Genomic DNA, 15,380 nt, shown 5'->3' with positions numbered 1-15,380 from the left:
TTATTATTTTTTTTTAACTTTGATTCCCCCGCTCCTGTAGAGATCATGTGTATTTAAATTCCTGGGGGCCATAGCCATGGACCTGGGGAAGGACAGTCTGGGTCCATACCTGACCACCATCATCGCTCCACTGTACAGAGAGCTGGACAGCACCTACGCTGACCAAGGTAACCCTGGTGTTCTGAGCATACATGTCTATCCTGAAACGTCACTTTGATTCCCCTGTCACGTTGAACTCTCTCGGACCTCATGTCTCTCTCTCTCTCTCCAGACCCCACTCTGAAGAACCTGGCCCAGGAGCTCATAGAGCTGATGAAGAAGCAGGTGGGACTGGAGGGCTTCTCTCTGGCCTACTCTGCTGTGCAGAAGGAGTTCTCACTGAGACGTGCATCACGCAAACGACACAGAGCCATGCAGGTATGTAAACACAGACACACACAATTAGTGTTAATTTTGTATTACATTTAATTTATAGTTTGTCATATTTTAGTCATCTGAAATATTTTAGTTTCTAGTCGACTAAATATAAGACTAAATCTACAGTTGATTGTGTCAACAAAAGAATATTTTGGCGGGCCTTAATGGCATCATAATGCCTGTTTTTACACTTGGTTGCATGCTGAAAATAGCCGATCTACAAGCTCATGACGCGCAAGCAACCAAACAAAATGATTTGTCTTTTCGTTCTAGTGGATCTCTTCTCCACTCGTCCTATTTTAGTCTAGTTTTTATTTGTTGACTAAATTGTCAATACATTTAGTCTAAATCATAATAGCTTAGTTTTCGTCAGTGAAAAAAGGTTTGTTTTAGTCGAAAGAAATGAATACTGTGTACAATACAAAGCGAAGTTAGTTCAACCACATAATATCTTTGCATCAGCACAACCCTAATGCCCCAATTGTCATTTTCTCCCAGGCGGTGGCTAACCCAGACATTGCTGCCAAAAAGAAGATGAAGAAGCATAGGAACAAGATCGAAGCCAAGAAGAGGAAGATTGAGTTCCTCCGGCCGGGCTACAAAGCCAAAAAGAACAGGAGCCACGGCCTCAAAGATCTAGCCATGGTGAAGTGAACAGACAGGCACACTTGGCTGAAGATGCAATAGGGCCCGTCGTACGACAAAAATGGCAGGTCTACAAGTGAACATCACGTCATACCTCTGTAGTATGACTAAGAATACATCAGGCTTAAAAGGATCCCTGGCTAATATGCATTAATACATTATAGTTGCCTTCTATAACTGAAATTATAAATTAAAAACACCTGAAACAACGTATTTGTTTTATTTTAGAAATGGTATGTTCACTCAATAGGGACCGCTCCTGTCGCAAGTTGATGTATGTATATCCATGTGTAGTCCAGTCCTATGGCATGTACTTAATACTTCCTAAGGTTAATGGAGCATCAAAGCAATATTTTAAATATGTTTTATTAGCCCATGCATTCCATAGGGCTGGACCATTCATGGTACAAATGAAAATCAACTTGCAACTGGAGTTTTCCCTGGCTAATGTGTAAAAGATCCAACTACCGGTATTTCTAAAAAATAAATGAAATATTTAGGGTGTTTTACATGTTTGTTATAGAGGGCAATTATATTGTATTAAGGCATATAAGGCTTATTAGCCAGGGATCCTTTTTAAATGAAGGCTGTTACATGTGGGAAAAGCAGTCTGTGTAGTGGTTAGACACTGCTGTGTACTGAAAGGTATACACACAGGTTGAATGTGATACCAGTCCATTATGATTAGTGTGTCCTGTTCTGGAGGAAGACTGTTCTCCTACCTGCTCACTGGCTGTATGGATATGAGCATAAACACAGTGGTTCAATGTAAACTAATTTAGCAGTGGGGTTTCTTTGTTTGCTTGGATTCTATTTGACTGTATCGTCTGCTCAATTCTCAAGAAATGAGTCATGAAACCTGTAGTATCGGTGAGCTTATGTTGTGGACTGGTGCACTCCGGAACTGTACTGTAAATTACAAATGAAAATATTTCCTAATACTCCTAATTCCAGTGAATACTATGCATTTTGTACCCTTTAGCAATGATGCTGATCTCTTTAGCGGTGTTAGCATTTATCTGCAGTTCTGGTGACATCAATCAGCTAGGAGGATAAACTGTGATGTCATGGAGTAAAGTGGACTGTTCCATGTACACAAAGTCCTGCATTATGGGTGACACTCACACTGCACAGTGAATTGGAGATCTAAAACGGCATTGCGTTCCCCTGTATACAGAATTGCTGAGGTTTATATACATATTGTGCAGTTAAATGTACAACTTGTTTTTAATTAAAATAATTTGTCAGGGTAGTGGAGTATTTTTATGTCGGACCATGGCGCTATTCAGCCACATCCATATATAGTACTTGTATAACAAATGGAGAATCTAAAATGTAACAATGCATTTGTTACAGTAGTTTTTTGACATTTTCGAAAAGCTATTAAAATAAATGTGCATCACTGTAATGACATAGCCAAAATTAGGTAAGTTTGATAATGCTACGAAGAAATGAGAATGTAAGACAAGACTCCTCTGACAAACTACAATCAATGATATCAATCTTTACTGTGAATCATTTTCACTGTACAAGCAAATATAAATATGCAATCATAAAACCTTTAGCATACAACCAAACAGTTAGTGTTCAGTAACTAATTAACTAACATGCCAAAGATGGAAAAGTAAAAAAAAAAAAAAAAAAAAAAACTAAATCACTTGAGAAAATAAAATTACAATCCCACAAACTGTAATGAAATGACAAACGGTAGAAATACAGGAGGTTGCGTTTGCCTGACTATAATGATAGTACAAAACCTGCACTGGCTGCAGTAACACATGGTTGGCCACAGGATGGCACCATTTTCCACTCATCCATTTATTTCTGCTAGTAAAACAATTCCAATTAGTACTCAGTATTTTGGATGTAAATAATTTGAGTGTCAAGTGTCATCACCTTGCATTAAATACAATCCGATTCATAGAATTGCCATCCAGCAGCTGAAGATTTCATCTCTAGTTGGCAGTGACTCATGTAGTTTGAACGGGAATGCTAGAATGGGGAAAGTTCTCAGGTGACACGGCGTTTTCATTTATTCATTCTTTTCAGTATACAGTTTCAGTGCTTAAACTTTAACAAGCAGCATCTTTACATGCACACCATCTAGACTAGGCTCACAGGTGTAAAGAAAACGGCTCGCCTTTAGAAAAAGGAGGATTTGTTGATGTGATCCCGAGGGGGAAATTACTTCACTGCTTTGACGCAGCCATGGCTTGCTCAGAGCAAATGCACAGGGTGAGAGAAAGTGATATCTTCCAAGGTGAGCCTTTCTCCAAACAGACGCACTTCGGTGCAGGAGATTTCCTGCTGGTCACTGTATTCCCATTTCCCACAGCTATAATCTCAATGGAATGCAGACAGACTGAGCGTGCATGTGTGTCCAGTGAATGTCCAGACGTTACTGCAGCCTTCTATTGTCAGTCCCAGGCTCAAAAAGGCATTAGGAGGACTAGGCCAAGGCTTTGGGGGGAGTGGGGGGAGTAGATCGCCAAGGAGTGCAGTCACTGGTCTTCGAGGGGCGCAATTAGGAGGCTTTATACAGAGGGAGTCAAGGGTCAGGTAGTATGTACACAGAGCTCGTACGGGTGTGTGTTGCGTGTCACTCCGTTACTGTCGGCTCTTCAGGGATTCCACCAACCTGTATGTAGACAGAGAGCAAATATACCTTCAGCAATGGAACACTGATAATATGTTGTGCAATGTCACACAAAGGTGTGTTGGGCTGTATAAGTACACTTTTCAAAAGCAGTCATTTCCTGTTTGCAACACGCCACCACTTGCAACGATTATCCCCGATGGCAGTTGCAAGGAGTTGCATTGGTGTGGACTGGCCTAAAAACTGTTTTGTTGCAAGGAGTTGCGACTTGTTGCATTGGTGCAGTCTGGCCTTTTAGATAAATATCTTGCAGCTTCTCTATATAGTGAGAACTGCTGTATTTTAAAGCTGCAATACATAACTTATTTTATGAGTAAACACAGTTTTAAGTACCAAATGATACACTGTAACAACATAACTAGCACATCTGCAGCAGTTAAGGGTAGTCTCCCTACTCTTCCATTAACTCATACCCTGCCAAACCCGAGGAACCCGAGAATTTCGCGATGTCCCTCCCTGCCACGCCCGAGGAACCCGAGAATTTCCGCCATTTTGAAAAAAAAAAAAAAAAGAATTTCAAAAAAAAAAATTTTTTTGGGACCCCAAAAACGTTAGTAGGCATGATAGCGATCGCGAAATTGCTTGTTTAACCCCCATACAACCCCCATACAACTCAGGTAGCAGACCTCCAAGCTCACAACAGTGTAAAACATAATGGCTGCTATCTCATGAATGCCTGAACGGATTTCCATTCGGATTTTTTTGTTTGAAAGCTGTGAGCAATGTGGACACACGTGGTGCATTATCTAGGCATGGGTGTGCATGATCCGTGCACTATGAATTACATGGAAGTCTATGGAGACGAATGGCAGTTAAAGAGTACGAAGGTATTGTTAAATGGCAGCATATGAGTTAAGAAGTGTAGACCTGGGTGTCGGGTAGAACACCTCCTGGTTGACACACAGTACCGCCTGAAGCTCATAGTGTAATACCTGATGGTCTCATGTGGAAGACCAGGGTTTGAGAATCCCAGGGAAGGACATAGAATGTACAGATTTCAGTTTTAATCACACCTCGAGTCGGAACACCCTCGGCAGTATGAAAAGTTGCGAAAATGTGTGCAAATCTTTAAAAATATATATGTATTTTTAAAGCGAACATTTTAACTCAAATTTTGCTTCTTGAGTCCCTGGAACGAGATATTTTGAGATGTGGGTCCGTGGCCAAATACATATAATTCTAGAGGTCCTTGACTGTCATTTTACTGTGTAGATCCAACTCTACAATTCAATCTCTATATGCTTCCTCTGTGTCAGAGAGTGTTATTAATCCTACCATTCCATAGCTTCATCTAGGCCTGTGCCTTTGGTTGCAGAGGTCTTGAAGATCTGCCACTTCCTATCTTTGAGGGCGGGGAGGCCCAGGGAGTTGGCCACCTCGGTGGGCGTCATGGCCTGCTCCATGTCCTGCTTGTTGGCAAACACCACCAGGATGGCCTTCTTCAACTCCTCTTCCTAGAAACACACACACACACACACACACACACACACACACACACACACACACACACACACACACACACACACACACACACACACACACACACACACACACACACACACACACACACACACACACACACACACACACACACACACACACACAATACGATCTGTTATCCGGGACATCCGACACTCTGAGGAGAGTAATGGACCCGTACAGACCCATACTCTTCTGAGTTAACCCATTTAGACCGGAGCTTGATTCTAAAAACAACTTCTAAATCTAAGTTGAAAATGTTCTATTTGTAATACATGTTGCTATATATTGTCATTGTTGGATGAAACCTTGTAATGATTATTTGCTATTTGCTATTTTCACTTTTTGTGCGATATTCTTGCATGATGATGAAGTACATGTAGTATGGCTTTAATTTACAAAAAAAGAAAGAAAAACATACACATTTGAAACTTGGAGATACAAGGTTTCCACCCGAAAGTAACAATGAATGGTATAGTAACAACAAAAATTAAACGGATGATTTCCTGGACTGAAATATTAGGTGTAGATGCATCTGGTCTGAAATGTCTTCAGACTTTAAAGCATTTAATGGGTCAGATCTCGGCCTACGCACCTCTAGCATGGCCACCAGTTCAGACTTGGAGATCCCCATCCTGTCTCGGTCGCTGCTGTCCACCACATAGATGACTGCGTCTGTATTAGAGTAGTAACACCTCCAGTACGGCCTGGGGGAAAAAACAAGAGGTTGGCAGCTTTTAAATGACACAAGATTGTATTGATTCCTGAAAGATAAAGTTGATTGTAACAGAATAGTTATTGGACATATTTACACAGCATCCCCAATCGGGTCAGGAGAGACAAACAGGTTTTTATAATCAATGTTGACCTAAGTTAATAAAGCAACTGACCTACTCTATAATAACTATCTATATATAGTGACACCACCTCCAGAAGACGTCCATCTTCATCAACTAGTTCCAACATACCTGATACTTGTCTGACCTCCCAGATCCCACACCTGGAACTTGAGGTTCTTGTAGGTCACCGTTTCTACGTTGAAGCCGATAGCTGGACACGGACACATTCAGCAGAGCGTACCAGATTAATGATACTACGATAATACAGTAAAATTGACATTACTTGTCTGCTGACAATCATTTCAATACGGACTGACGGGTACGGACCGACGGGTACACACACACACACACACACACACACACACCCCCCCCCCCCCCCCCCCGCAGGTTCCCTCATTAACATTCTGACTTATCTGGACATAAAGTCATAATGAGGTGGGGGTTGTTTTAAATAGGATTTGAAAAAATAGTCGTGTGAGTCCTTGAGCGGATATAGCTTTGGTCCATAGCGTTAGAAGGAGTTCTCCTTAACGCTATGTCACCGATGAGCCCATGCGCTCACAGGCAAACACAGTAGCCCTGCCTCTCGTCTTTAGTAAAAATAAAAAATAAAACTTTAGCTACTCATCAAAACAAAGACGACTCTAGGGATTTGAATGCAAACTTCAGAAAGTGTACTGTATTTTAGACGTGAGGTGGTGGGCTCAGAGTGGTCCCGGTCCCACTCCCACTAAGGAAAGTCGGCTTTCAACATCTTAAAATGTGTCTTTGTTTTGGCGAGTAGCGAAGGTGTATTTTTTATCTTTACTAAAAAGGCGAGAGGCTGGGCAGCCTGGGCTATCGCGGCTGTGATCACAAGGGCTCATCGGTGACACAGCGTTAAGGAGAACGCTATGGACCAGAGCTAGAGCGGACAGCAAGTGTGGGAGAGGAGCGGTACGTACTGGGGATGGTGGTGACCACCTCTCCAACCTGCAGCCTGTACAGAATGGTGGTTTTCCCTGCGCCGTCCAAACCCAGGATGAGAATCCTCATCTCCCTGGTGCCAAACAGGCCGGAGAACAGACTGGAGAAGAACCCACCTGAAGAATGACATAACACAGAGACATAGAGTAGCTTTAAATCAGTGGTTTTCAACCTTTTTCATATGAGCAGCTGAGCAAGAGCAGAGTGCGGGATTTTTGTTCATGAAATATCTTTTCATGATTGCCTCAGTATTCACTATCCAACGCACCTGCACCCATCCAGTGGATGTGCGAATATTTCCCTTACACAGAACCTTTTTCATATAAAAGGTCCGTTGAGCCACAAACCACCATTTGATGACATTTAGCCTCTCAGACCCAAAACTTCTAATATTTTGTTATCGTTGGATAAGATTTTGTCCACAATTGCATGCTGAAGTTGAGGGAGAGATAACAGGCAAACGTTGATCAAAATAACAATTCTTCTACATTCTCTAATTACATATGTAGACTTCTTGTAAATTAAGTAATGCAGATGTTATTAAACAATAATTCAAGAGCCAAATGGCTTCATTTTACACTCTTCAGAGTTAAAGACCACCTGGAACCCCCTCAAGGACCACTGGTTGAGAGAACCACTGCTTTAAAAGCGAAAAAGCTGAATAGCAAACTATGATGGGAAATAGTGTAGGCATTTGGCAAGCAAGTTTAGCTATACTAGAATTACATTCCCCAGTAGTTTGTGGGTACTGGAAGCTTCACTACTTTCAGAATGATGTAGCTTTCAAGTAGGTATTACGCTGTGTGGGGTTTTTGTTTGTTGTTTACTACGTCACTACATTTTCAGTGGTACCATCAACATAAAATAGCTAAATAGATATGTTTTATATTTTTTGATTGATTGAAGAATTTATTAGAAGTTTGCAATAGAAAAAAGTACAGTTTCATGACAGTACAAATCACTGGTACAAGGTCAACTAAAAGGAGATCCTAGAAAGCCGAGGCTTATTTCCACAGGAACCACACTTTAAGTATCTCATATAACATTGAAAGACAGACGGATAGAACATAGTACTTTATCTAGGATAATATCAGTTTCAAAAGCATAACATCAAATACAAAGGCAGAAAAAAGAATAATAAAAAAGGGGGGGGCATGGGGGCTTAGTCTATTTACAAGTCACGGGTAGCAGCTGTCTGAAGGTGACTTTTCATACCAATTTTGAAGGAGGCTAGGGATTTGCTCTCCTTTAGGGCTTGAGGAAGGGCGTTCCACATGTTGATGGTGTAGCAGGAGAACGAGTTAGAGCCTTGTTTAGTGTTAAATCTACGTTGATGATGATTAGTGGAGCTGCCTCTGGTGTTGTGGTCGTGAACATCCTTGACCTTTAAGAAGTAGTTTGTCAGGTACATGGGAATCTTGGAGGTGTAGTGTATCTTGTACACCAGGCCCATTGCAAGATGCTGTACTCTGTCAGCTACTTTGAGCCATCCCACGCTTTCGTGGTGATGATCGGTAAGGTGGGTCAGAGGAGGGAGACCAAGCACAACCCTAATTAGTTTGTTTTGGGCTGTTTGAAGCTTTAACTTTAAGGCGGCTGGGGCGTCGCGATACCAGACAAGGACTCCGTAATCAATGAGGGGCCCAATAAGAGCTCCTCCTAGTGTCTTTCGGGATTTAGTATTGATCAGCGGGGCAACCCTTTGCAAGAAGCGAATTCGTTGGTTGACTTTATTGATAACCTTGGTGGTCATTTTTTCACTGGATAGGTTAGCCTCCAGGATGCAACCCAGGTAGCAGATGTAGTTTTTTCTTTCTATCAGTGTCACCTACTTTAATTGTGAAGTTCTCAACTAGGCTAAGTTTCTGACTAGATCCAAAGAGGATACATTCAGTTTTGCCTAGGTGAATTGAGAGTCTGTTGTCATTGAGCCAGGTGCAGATCTTGTTAAGTTCACAGTTAAGGGCCTTTTCAACCTGCAATAAGTCTCTGCCGGAGACTAGGAGAGCCGAGTCATCCGCGAACAGAAACAGATTGCAGTCACAAGCAGATGACATGTCGTTTACGTATATTAAGAACAACAGTGGTCCTAGTATACTCCCTTGAGGTACTCCGCAGTTTACTGGGAGGGGGGGGGACAGGGTTCCGTTGACTTCCACCATCTGTTCCCTCCCCACCAAGTAAGAGTGCATCCATCTCACTGCTGTGCTATCAAGACCAATAGCTTTGAGTTTTTCGATCAGAATAGAATGATCGACGGTGTCAAATGCCTTCTGGAGGTCCAGCATGACCATGCCGCAATATTTGCCATCGTGAATTTCACGTTTGATGTAATCATTCAAATAGATGAGGCATGTATCTGTGGAATGGGACTCTCTGAAGCCAGACTGGAACTCGTAGATCAGTTTATTCTCTTCAAGATATTTAGCCACCTGTTCATAGACAATTTTTTCCATTACCTTAGAGATGGAACTAAGGATTGAGATTGGCCTGTAGTTGCCAGGGTCAAGTTTACTGCCTTTTTTGTGCAGGGGGGTTACCTTAGCTAATTTGAAGTCCTGGGGGACATAACCCTGCTTGATAGATAGATTAATAATATGGGTAATGATTGGGGCAATGGTGGCAGCTGAGTCTATGAGAAATTTGGGGGCGATTTTATCATGGCCAGCGGCCTTGAATTGAGGTAGGGTGCGAAGTTTTTTAAACACTTCATCAGTTGTCACCGTGGTAAGTTTAAAATTGTCTTTGCATACCCCAAGGTTCCTGTAGAATTTCAAGATGTGCCTAACACCAAACAGCCCAGATGGAGCGGGCAGTTTATTGACCAGATTTTTGGCCATGGAGGTGAAATAGATGTTGAGATTTTTGGCTACATCGAGACTTTTTGGCTACATCGAGACTGTCATATGTGGTTCATCATCGCATCAAAGACAGAATTCTCCATCTTAATACATTTGTAGCTTTTACAGTCATAGGTTTTCTTCAATGTCATCATTCATAAGATTCATTGAGATGCAAAAGTATCTCTCTCGCTCGGATACTTTATAAGGAGTTTGCATAGGAAAAGCACAAGACAGAACAGTTCAGATACAAGGTCTACTACTAATAGGATTTAAACCCAAGAAAGCACTATGGCTTTTTTACATTGGGGTCCTTTTGTACTCAGTTCATAGTGACATCAATGACAGACAAATACACAACAATACTATGCAAAACATCATAGTTTAAGAAACACAGGATAAGATGTTGATTTCCATATTTCCAAAAAATATGTACAGTAAAACATTAAATATAGTAAAAATATGTACAGTAAGATCTGAAGTAATCTCTCAAGAGTAAATGGCCTTGGATCATAATGTATGGCCAAGACTATCATGTATTTTATTGAGTCTGACTTAAAGTTTTGATCCAAGGCTAGGTTGGTTACTACTTCTAACAAGTAGCACGAGTCACTCTTCTGTCACCAATCAATCACATATGAACTGGTTGAGTCAGTTAGCAGTAAAAGCTAACTGTCCACAGTTAAAGCCTAATTGTATCATATCCGAATAACCAGGAGTGTAAGAAGTTGAATATTAGAATATATGTATTTACATGCCATAACGCATCATCATAGCATGTATGAACAAATATGTCTAATCTCAGAGCTAACATTGGCTAGCTAGCGAACCAGTTGCATGTTAATGTGCCTAGGTGGAGCATACACACAACACAATAGTAAATAAAACATAAACAGACACATGTCTCAGCCGAATATAAGCGTCACATGTTCAAACGGACGTTTATTTGGTAATTATTGATCAATAAGTATGAGATCTCACCCATTTCGATGATGTTATGATGATCCTAATATCTGTGCTGCTGTGCTGTGCTCTTCCGTGTGGTTGACGTGTCTCTGGGTGACGTCACCGCCTCACACTGGCAGCCTGCGATTCACTGCAACAGATTCAACACAGGCAAAATAATATTAATAATGCTACTGATACAGTGTTGTTTTTGACAGCAAATTTTGATTTAGTTTTAGTCATAGATTTTGATTGATTTTAGTTTAGTCACCTGAAAAGTTGATTTAAGTCAACTAAAATTTTGGCAGGCCTTGATGGCGTCGTAATCACTGATTTTACACTTGGTTGCGTGTTGAAAATAGCAGATCTACAAGCTCACAATGCGTCGCGCTGCGAGGCGTTGTGAGCTTGTAGATCTGCTATTTTCAACACTCAACACCTGAGAGCAACCAAAGTTAAACATAGCATTATTACTCTCTTCTCCACTAGTCCCTCCCTAACGTTTTAGTCTAGTTTTTATTTTGTTGATTTAAATTGTAAATATATTTAGTCAATACGATTCTCTGGGATCATTTCTATGGAAAGCTAAATCTGCCATATATAGAAATAAATAAATACATGAATAAATGACATAATACAGAATTAAATGCAAATATAAATACATAAATATGCAAAGAAATAATTAAATGTATATATTTATGCAATATTTTAAGTATTTGTTTATTTATTTCAGTATTTATACATTTATTTATGTATTTAAACATTTATTTATATATGTATTTATTTACGTATATATTTATTTGTACATATATTTATTCATTTCCCAATTTATTTGTTTATTTATGTGTTTATTTATGTGTTTATTCATGTATTTAATTATTTATTTAATTATGTATTCATTTATCTATACATTTATTTATTCATTTATTTCTGCCTGTATTTCATGAACTGTATGTTAATGAGGGGGCGGACCCTGATGATGTCCCTTAACAGCCATTGGATAATCTATGTGGGAGCTCACAGATCGATTGTACTTGTCTGACTCTCCAGGAAATGATTAGCTATGGCCTTTAACTTGAGGCTGCAGTGAGGTAAACAAAATGTTGAATTGGCAAACAATTGAGGGAGAATATAGAGTTGAGTTTTGGTGTATTTGGCTGCAAATACTTATTCGGACATCATGCTGTTTGGAGTGGAGTACATTTTAGAACATTCATGAAGTGGCAGAGCATATGATAAGTCCATCATCTCCATGGAAGCCTTGGAGAGTTATTTGTTTTCAGGATTGATTTAACTACCTCACCTGCGACATCGTTCATCTGCTTGGTGTGGATGAAAGTACAGTCTACAGTTGGTGGCATTAGCCATTAGGTGAGTTTGTATCTTGGGCAAAAGCTTAAAATGTTTATACTCACTTACAGTATACATGTAAATATTGAATTCTCTTGTTTACCACTACCAGCACGGTTTGTTACAACTTCACTTTAAACCAGTGGTTGTTAATTTGGGTGTTAATTTATCTATGAGAGTGTACAAATTGACCCTTAATGGTTCATTTGCCACCTTTTGTACACCATCAGAGTTACAGACCTGTAAGGGTACATTTAATACCATTTGTACACTCTCAGAGTTCCAGACTTAGGGGTCTCTTTGGTTCCATTTGTACACTCAGAGTTGAGTTAGAAACCTGTAAGGGTCCATTTGGTTCCATTTGTACACTCTCAGAGTTACAGACTTGTAAGGGTTCATTTGGTTCCATTTGTACACTCTCAGAGCTACAGACCTGTAAGGGTCCATATGTACACTAAGAATTACACATAAGGGTCCATTTGGTTACTAACTAGCAATCATGACTTGCCATTAACCCCACGTTGAGAACCAGTGCTCTAAACCAGTGGTTCCCAAACGTTATAGCTTGTGACCCATTTTTTGAAATATATTTTTTGTAAGAAAGGAGAACAGGATTTTTACTTGAGTCATGACACATAACATTGGTTTATTATCATACCTCCAGACAAGGTCCCCCTATGGGATATCAGCGCCATCTGGCGGTGCAACAGAGTAAAACTCATATCCTCCCGTACGAGAAATGTCATTTGTCGGAAGGGCTGTCAATCACAAAACGAGGGCACCGCCCCCGAGTGTATATAAGCCCTATGGGCTATCATGACTTCCTCTTTCCGCACCTCTGCTCCTGCAACTAGAGTGTCGCGAACTCAGCCTTGTATATTATTCTGTAAAGTTTAGCCTAAAGCGACGGCTAGGAAGTCGGCCACTGGCCTTTATAGAATACCTCCTGTACGTTATTCCTTTATCTTCTCTCTACAGTTCGTGGTTTGTCTTTCTCTCGTCTTTGAGTCCTTCCCTTCTTCTTTGAGCGCTCTGCCACGTGTTTCCCTGCCGTAGCTTAGCTTCGCTTAGCTTCGTTAGCTTCACGATGGCGGCTCGACGGCCCACGGTTAGCAGCCTGCTAGCCATGGTCCCAAAGAAGTGCGGCCTTCCCAGCTGCAAAGGACTCATCGCCAACGAAGACACCCACCCGTTCTGCATTGTCTGCATGGGGGTAGGACACGCCCTGTCTTCTCTGTCCCCTCCGGCCCCGGCCACGGGTATGAACTGTGCTGACTGCCTCCAGTACGACGTTCCAGCCCTCAAGGCCCGCTGCGAGATCGCTGCCGCAGGCTACGGCCTCCACGCCACGGTCTCCGCCGGAACCCTCCCAGACACCTCTCCTCGTGTGCCGGACAGCGCTGTACGCCACAGCGCTGCTTCTCGCCACGTGGTCAGGCCTCCAGCAGCCTCGCCCTCAGCTAGCTTCGGTAGCCCCGATGCTAGCGGGCCTGCTACTGCTACTACTCCTGCTGTTTCTCCGACTGGCTCGACTGGTGCCGTGCCCAAGAAGAGAACATGCAAGACCGCCCAAGTTGCTCCACCGCCAGCTGCAACTCCGGCCGTCCCCTTTAGGGAATTCCACCCGCTCGTCGTCGGTGACATTCCCCTCTCCTTCTCCGTCCCCCAGCTCCGGGCTATGCGGCCACCTAGCCCCGTCTCCTGGCATGCTAGCGACGGTGACGAGCCGGAGGACTACGACATGTCCGAGGTGGACTCGGAGGGTGAGTACTCGGAAGAAGACGAGTCCACGCTTCCCTCCGGTCAGGGCGGAGGCGCGGCCGGGTCGGTTCCTCACGCCGAGGCTCCTACCTCCGCCGCGTCCTCCCCAGCCCCTACTGCCTCTCTCCCCCCTTCCATGCCGGCTGGGGCGAGAGGGGCAGCGGCACAAGACCCAGACTCTATCCCCATGGACGAGCTCTCGGTGCTGGAACGTGCTAGGCCGTTGCGGCCTGGAGCTGCCGCTCGGAGACGCGCCACTCGGACCCCGGGCTAGAGTTCCCATCCTTGGCCAGGATGTGGAGCCTTCCCCCCCGCCACGCATGGATAAGCTCCCACTGGTCCCAGGTTTTGCAGAGGCCCTGCATTCGACCTGGACCTCGCACAAGGACCCCCCCAAGCTCCCCTTCTTGGTCGACTGCCACGACGCAGAGAAGGCGGGAATCCCCTTGTGCCCTCCCATGGACAAACTGATGGCCCAGTCCCTTATCGGGAGCCTCAAGCCAACCCATGAGCGGACCGGTCCTGGAGGCCGCAGTCCTTTCATCCTGTCTGTGGGGAAAAAGCCTCCTGGTTTCGCCATCGGCTATGACGACAAGCAGTCGTCCAGGGTGAGGAACTCGTACAGATCCTCCGCCCTGGCTGCCAGGACGATGAACGCCACCCAGCTGCTGCTCTCCTCCACCAGGCGCCTCTTAAGCGGGTTGCGAGAGGTGCCTAAAGATACGGCGGAGGAGATCGACAAGTCGCTGCGCATGCTGATGGACCTTAATGTCCACGCCATCGAGTGGCTTGGACACGGTATGGATTACTGCATCCAGGCGGAACGTGCCAGGTGGCTTGAGAAGGTGAAATGCCCTGGCAGTTCCGAAGGGGAGACCGAGAAGGTCCTGCAAGACCTCCCTGGCCACCCTACCTCCCTTATGGGCGGCGGACTCGATCTTCTCCGCCAGGAGGTGGCGGATAAGAAGATCACCTTGGAACTCCTGGAGGCCACGACGGACCCCCAGGGGCCCCGAAAGGAGAAGAGGCAGGGACGAAGCAAGGCCCCCGGTCAGGCTGACAGAGGGCGCTCTTCCTCCAAGCAGGGGAAACCCAACAATCCCCCTAGGACCCCCTCCTCCTCCTCCGCGGGACCCCCCCGCACTGCAGCGGGGGCTCCGACCCGCTCCCAATCCCGCCACCCTCCCAGGCACGGGATACCGGCCAGCTCCCACAAGGCCCGTGGGAAGCCGCCGCGAAAGTGACACTGGACTTTGGCGGGGTCCCCCTGAACATTCAGGGGACCCCCCCTCTCAAGCGCAAACGGGTGAACAGTATGAACAATATTTCTCATGCCAAGAAAATAATGTGTACGTCTCCTCTGTGCTCTCCTCCAGTGCCTGTAATAAAGAGTGTGTTGATAAAACAATGCCTGTTTCTTTCGACTCCACCTGCTTTAGTACAGACGACCCCATTTTGCATGAATTTAGCCAGTGTAGAGAA

The 15,380-nt window shown here is 43.7% G+C and overlaps 2 protein-coding genes across 2 annotated transcripts in view; one reads left to right on the top strand and one right to left on the bottom strand.

Annotated features, from left to right (window-relative positions):
- Positions 1–2,226, top strand: part of utp20 (UTP20 small subunit processome component) — a 58,427-nt gene extending 56,201 nt beyond the window's left edge. Inside the window, exons 60-62 of the mRNA XM_080753937.1 lie at positions 41–167; positions 272–417; positions 916–2,226. Of these exons, the coding sequence (XP_080610063.1) occupies positions 41–167; positions 272–417; positions 916–1,071 (429 nt within the window). The 3' untranslated portion in view covers positions 1,072–2,226. The remainder of the gene's footprint in view (positions 1–40; positions 168–271; positions 418–915) is intronic.
- A 310-nt stretch (positions 2,227–2,536) lies between these two features.
- On the bottom strand, positions 2,537–10,910 carry arl1 (ADP-ribosylation factor-like 1). The gene is made up of 6 exons (XM_080754124.1): positions 10,824–10,910; positions 6,981–7,118; positions 6,166–6,247; positions 5,793–5,904; positions 4,994–5,172; positions 2,537–3,700 (listed from the first exon to the last, which is right to left on the bottom strand). Exons 1-6 carry the CDS (start codon positions 10,825–10,827, stop codon positions 3,670–3,672), a joined length of 546 nt encoding a protein of 181 aa, XP_080610250.1. The 5' UTR covers positions 10,828–10,910; the 3' UTR covers positions 2,537–3,669.
- Positions 10,911–15,380: the final 4,470 nt, after the last annotated feature.

Source organism: Nannobrachium achirus (assembly GCF_963921795.1).
Source record: "Nannobrachium achirus genome assembly, chromosome: 23".
Taxonomy (NCBI): Eukaryota; Metazoa; Chordata; class Actinopteri; order Myctophiformes; family Myctophidae; genus Nannobrachium; species Nannobrachium achirus.
The sequence above is the reverse complement of the archived record's forward strand: the minus strand, read 5'-3'. Positions and strand labels throughout refer to the sequence as shown.

Bases quoted from the DNA above. Each gene is read 5' to 3' on its own strand.
- arl1 (XM_080754124.1), bottom strand. The intron at 6,248-6,980 runs GTACGTACCGCT...GTCCGTGTCCAG, and splicing joins GGTGGTCACCACCATCCCCA to CTATCGGCTTCAACGTAGAA. The intron at 5,905-6,165 runs GTATGTTGGAAC...TTTTTCCCCCAG, and splicing joins GGAGGTCAGACAAGTATCAG to GCCGTACTGGAGGTGTTACT.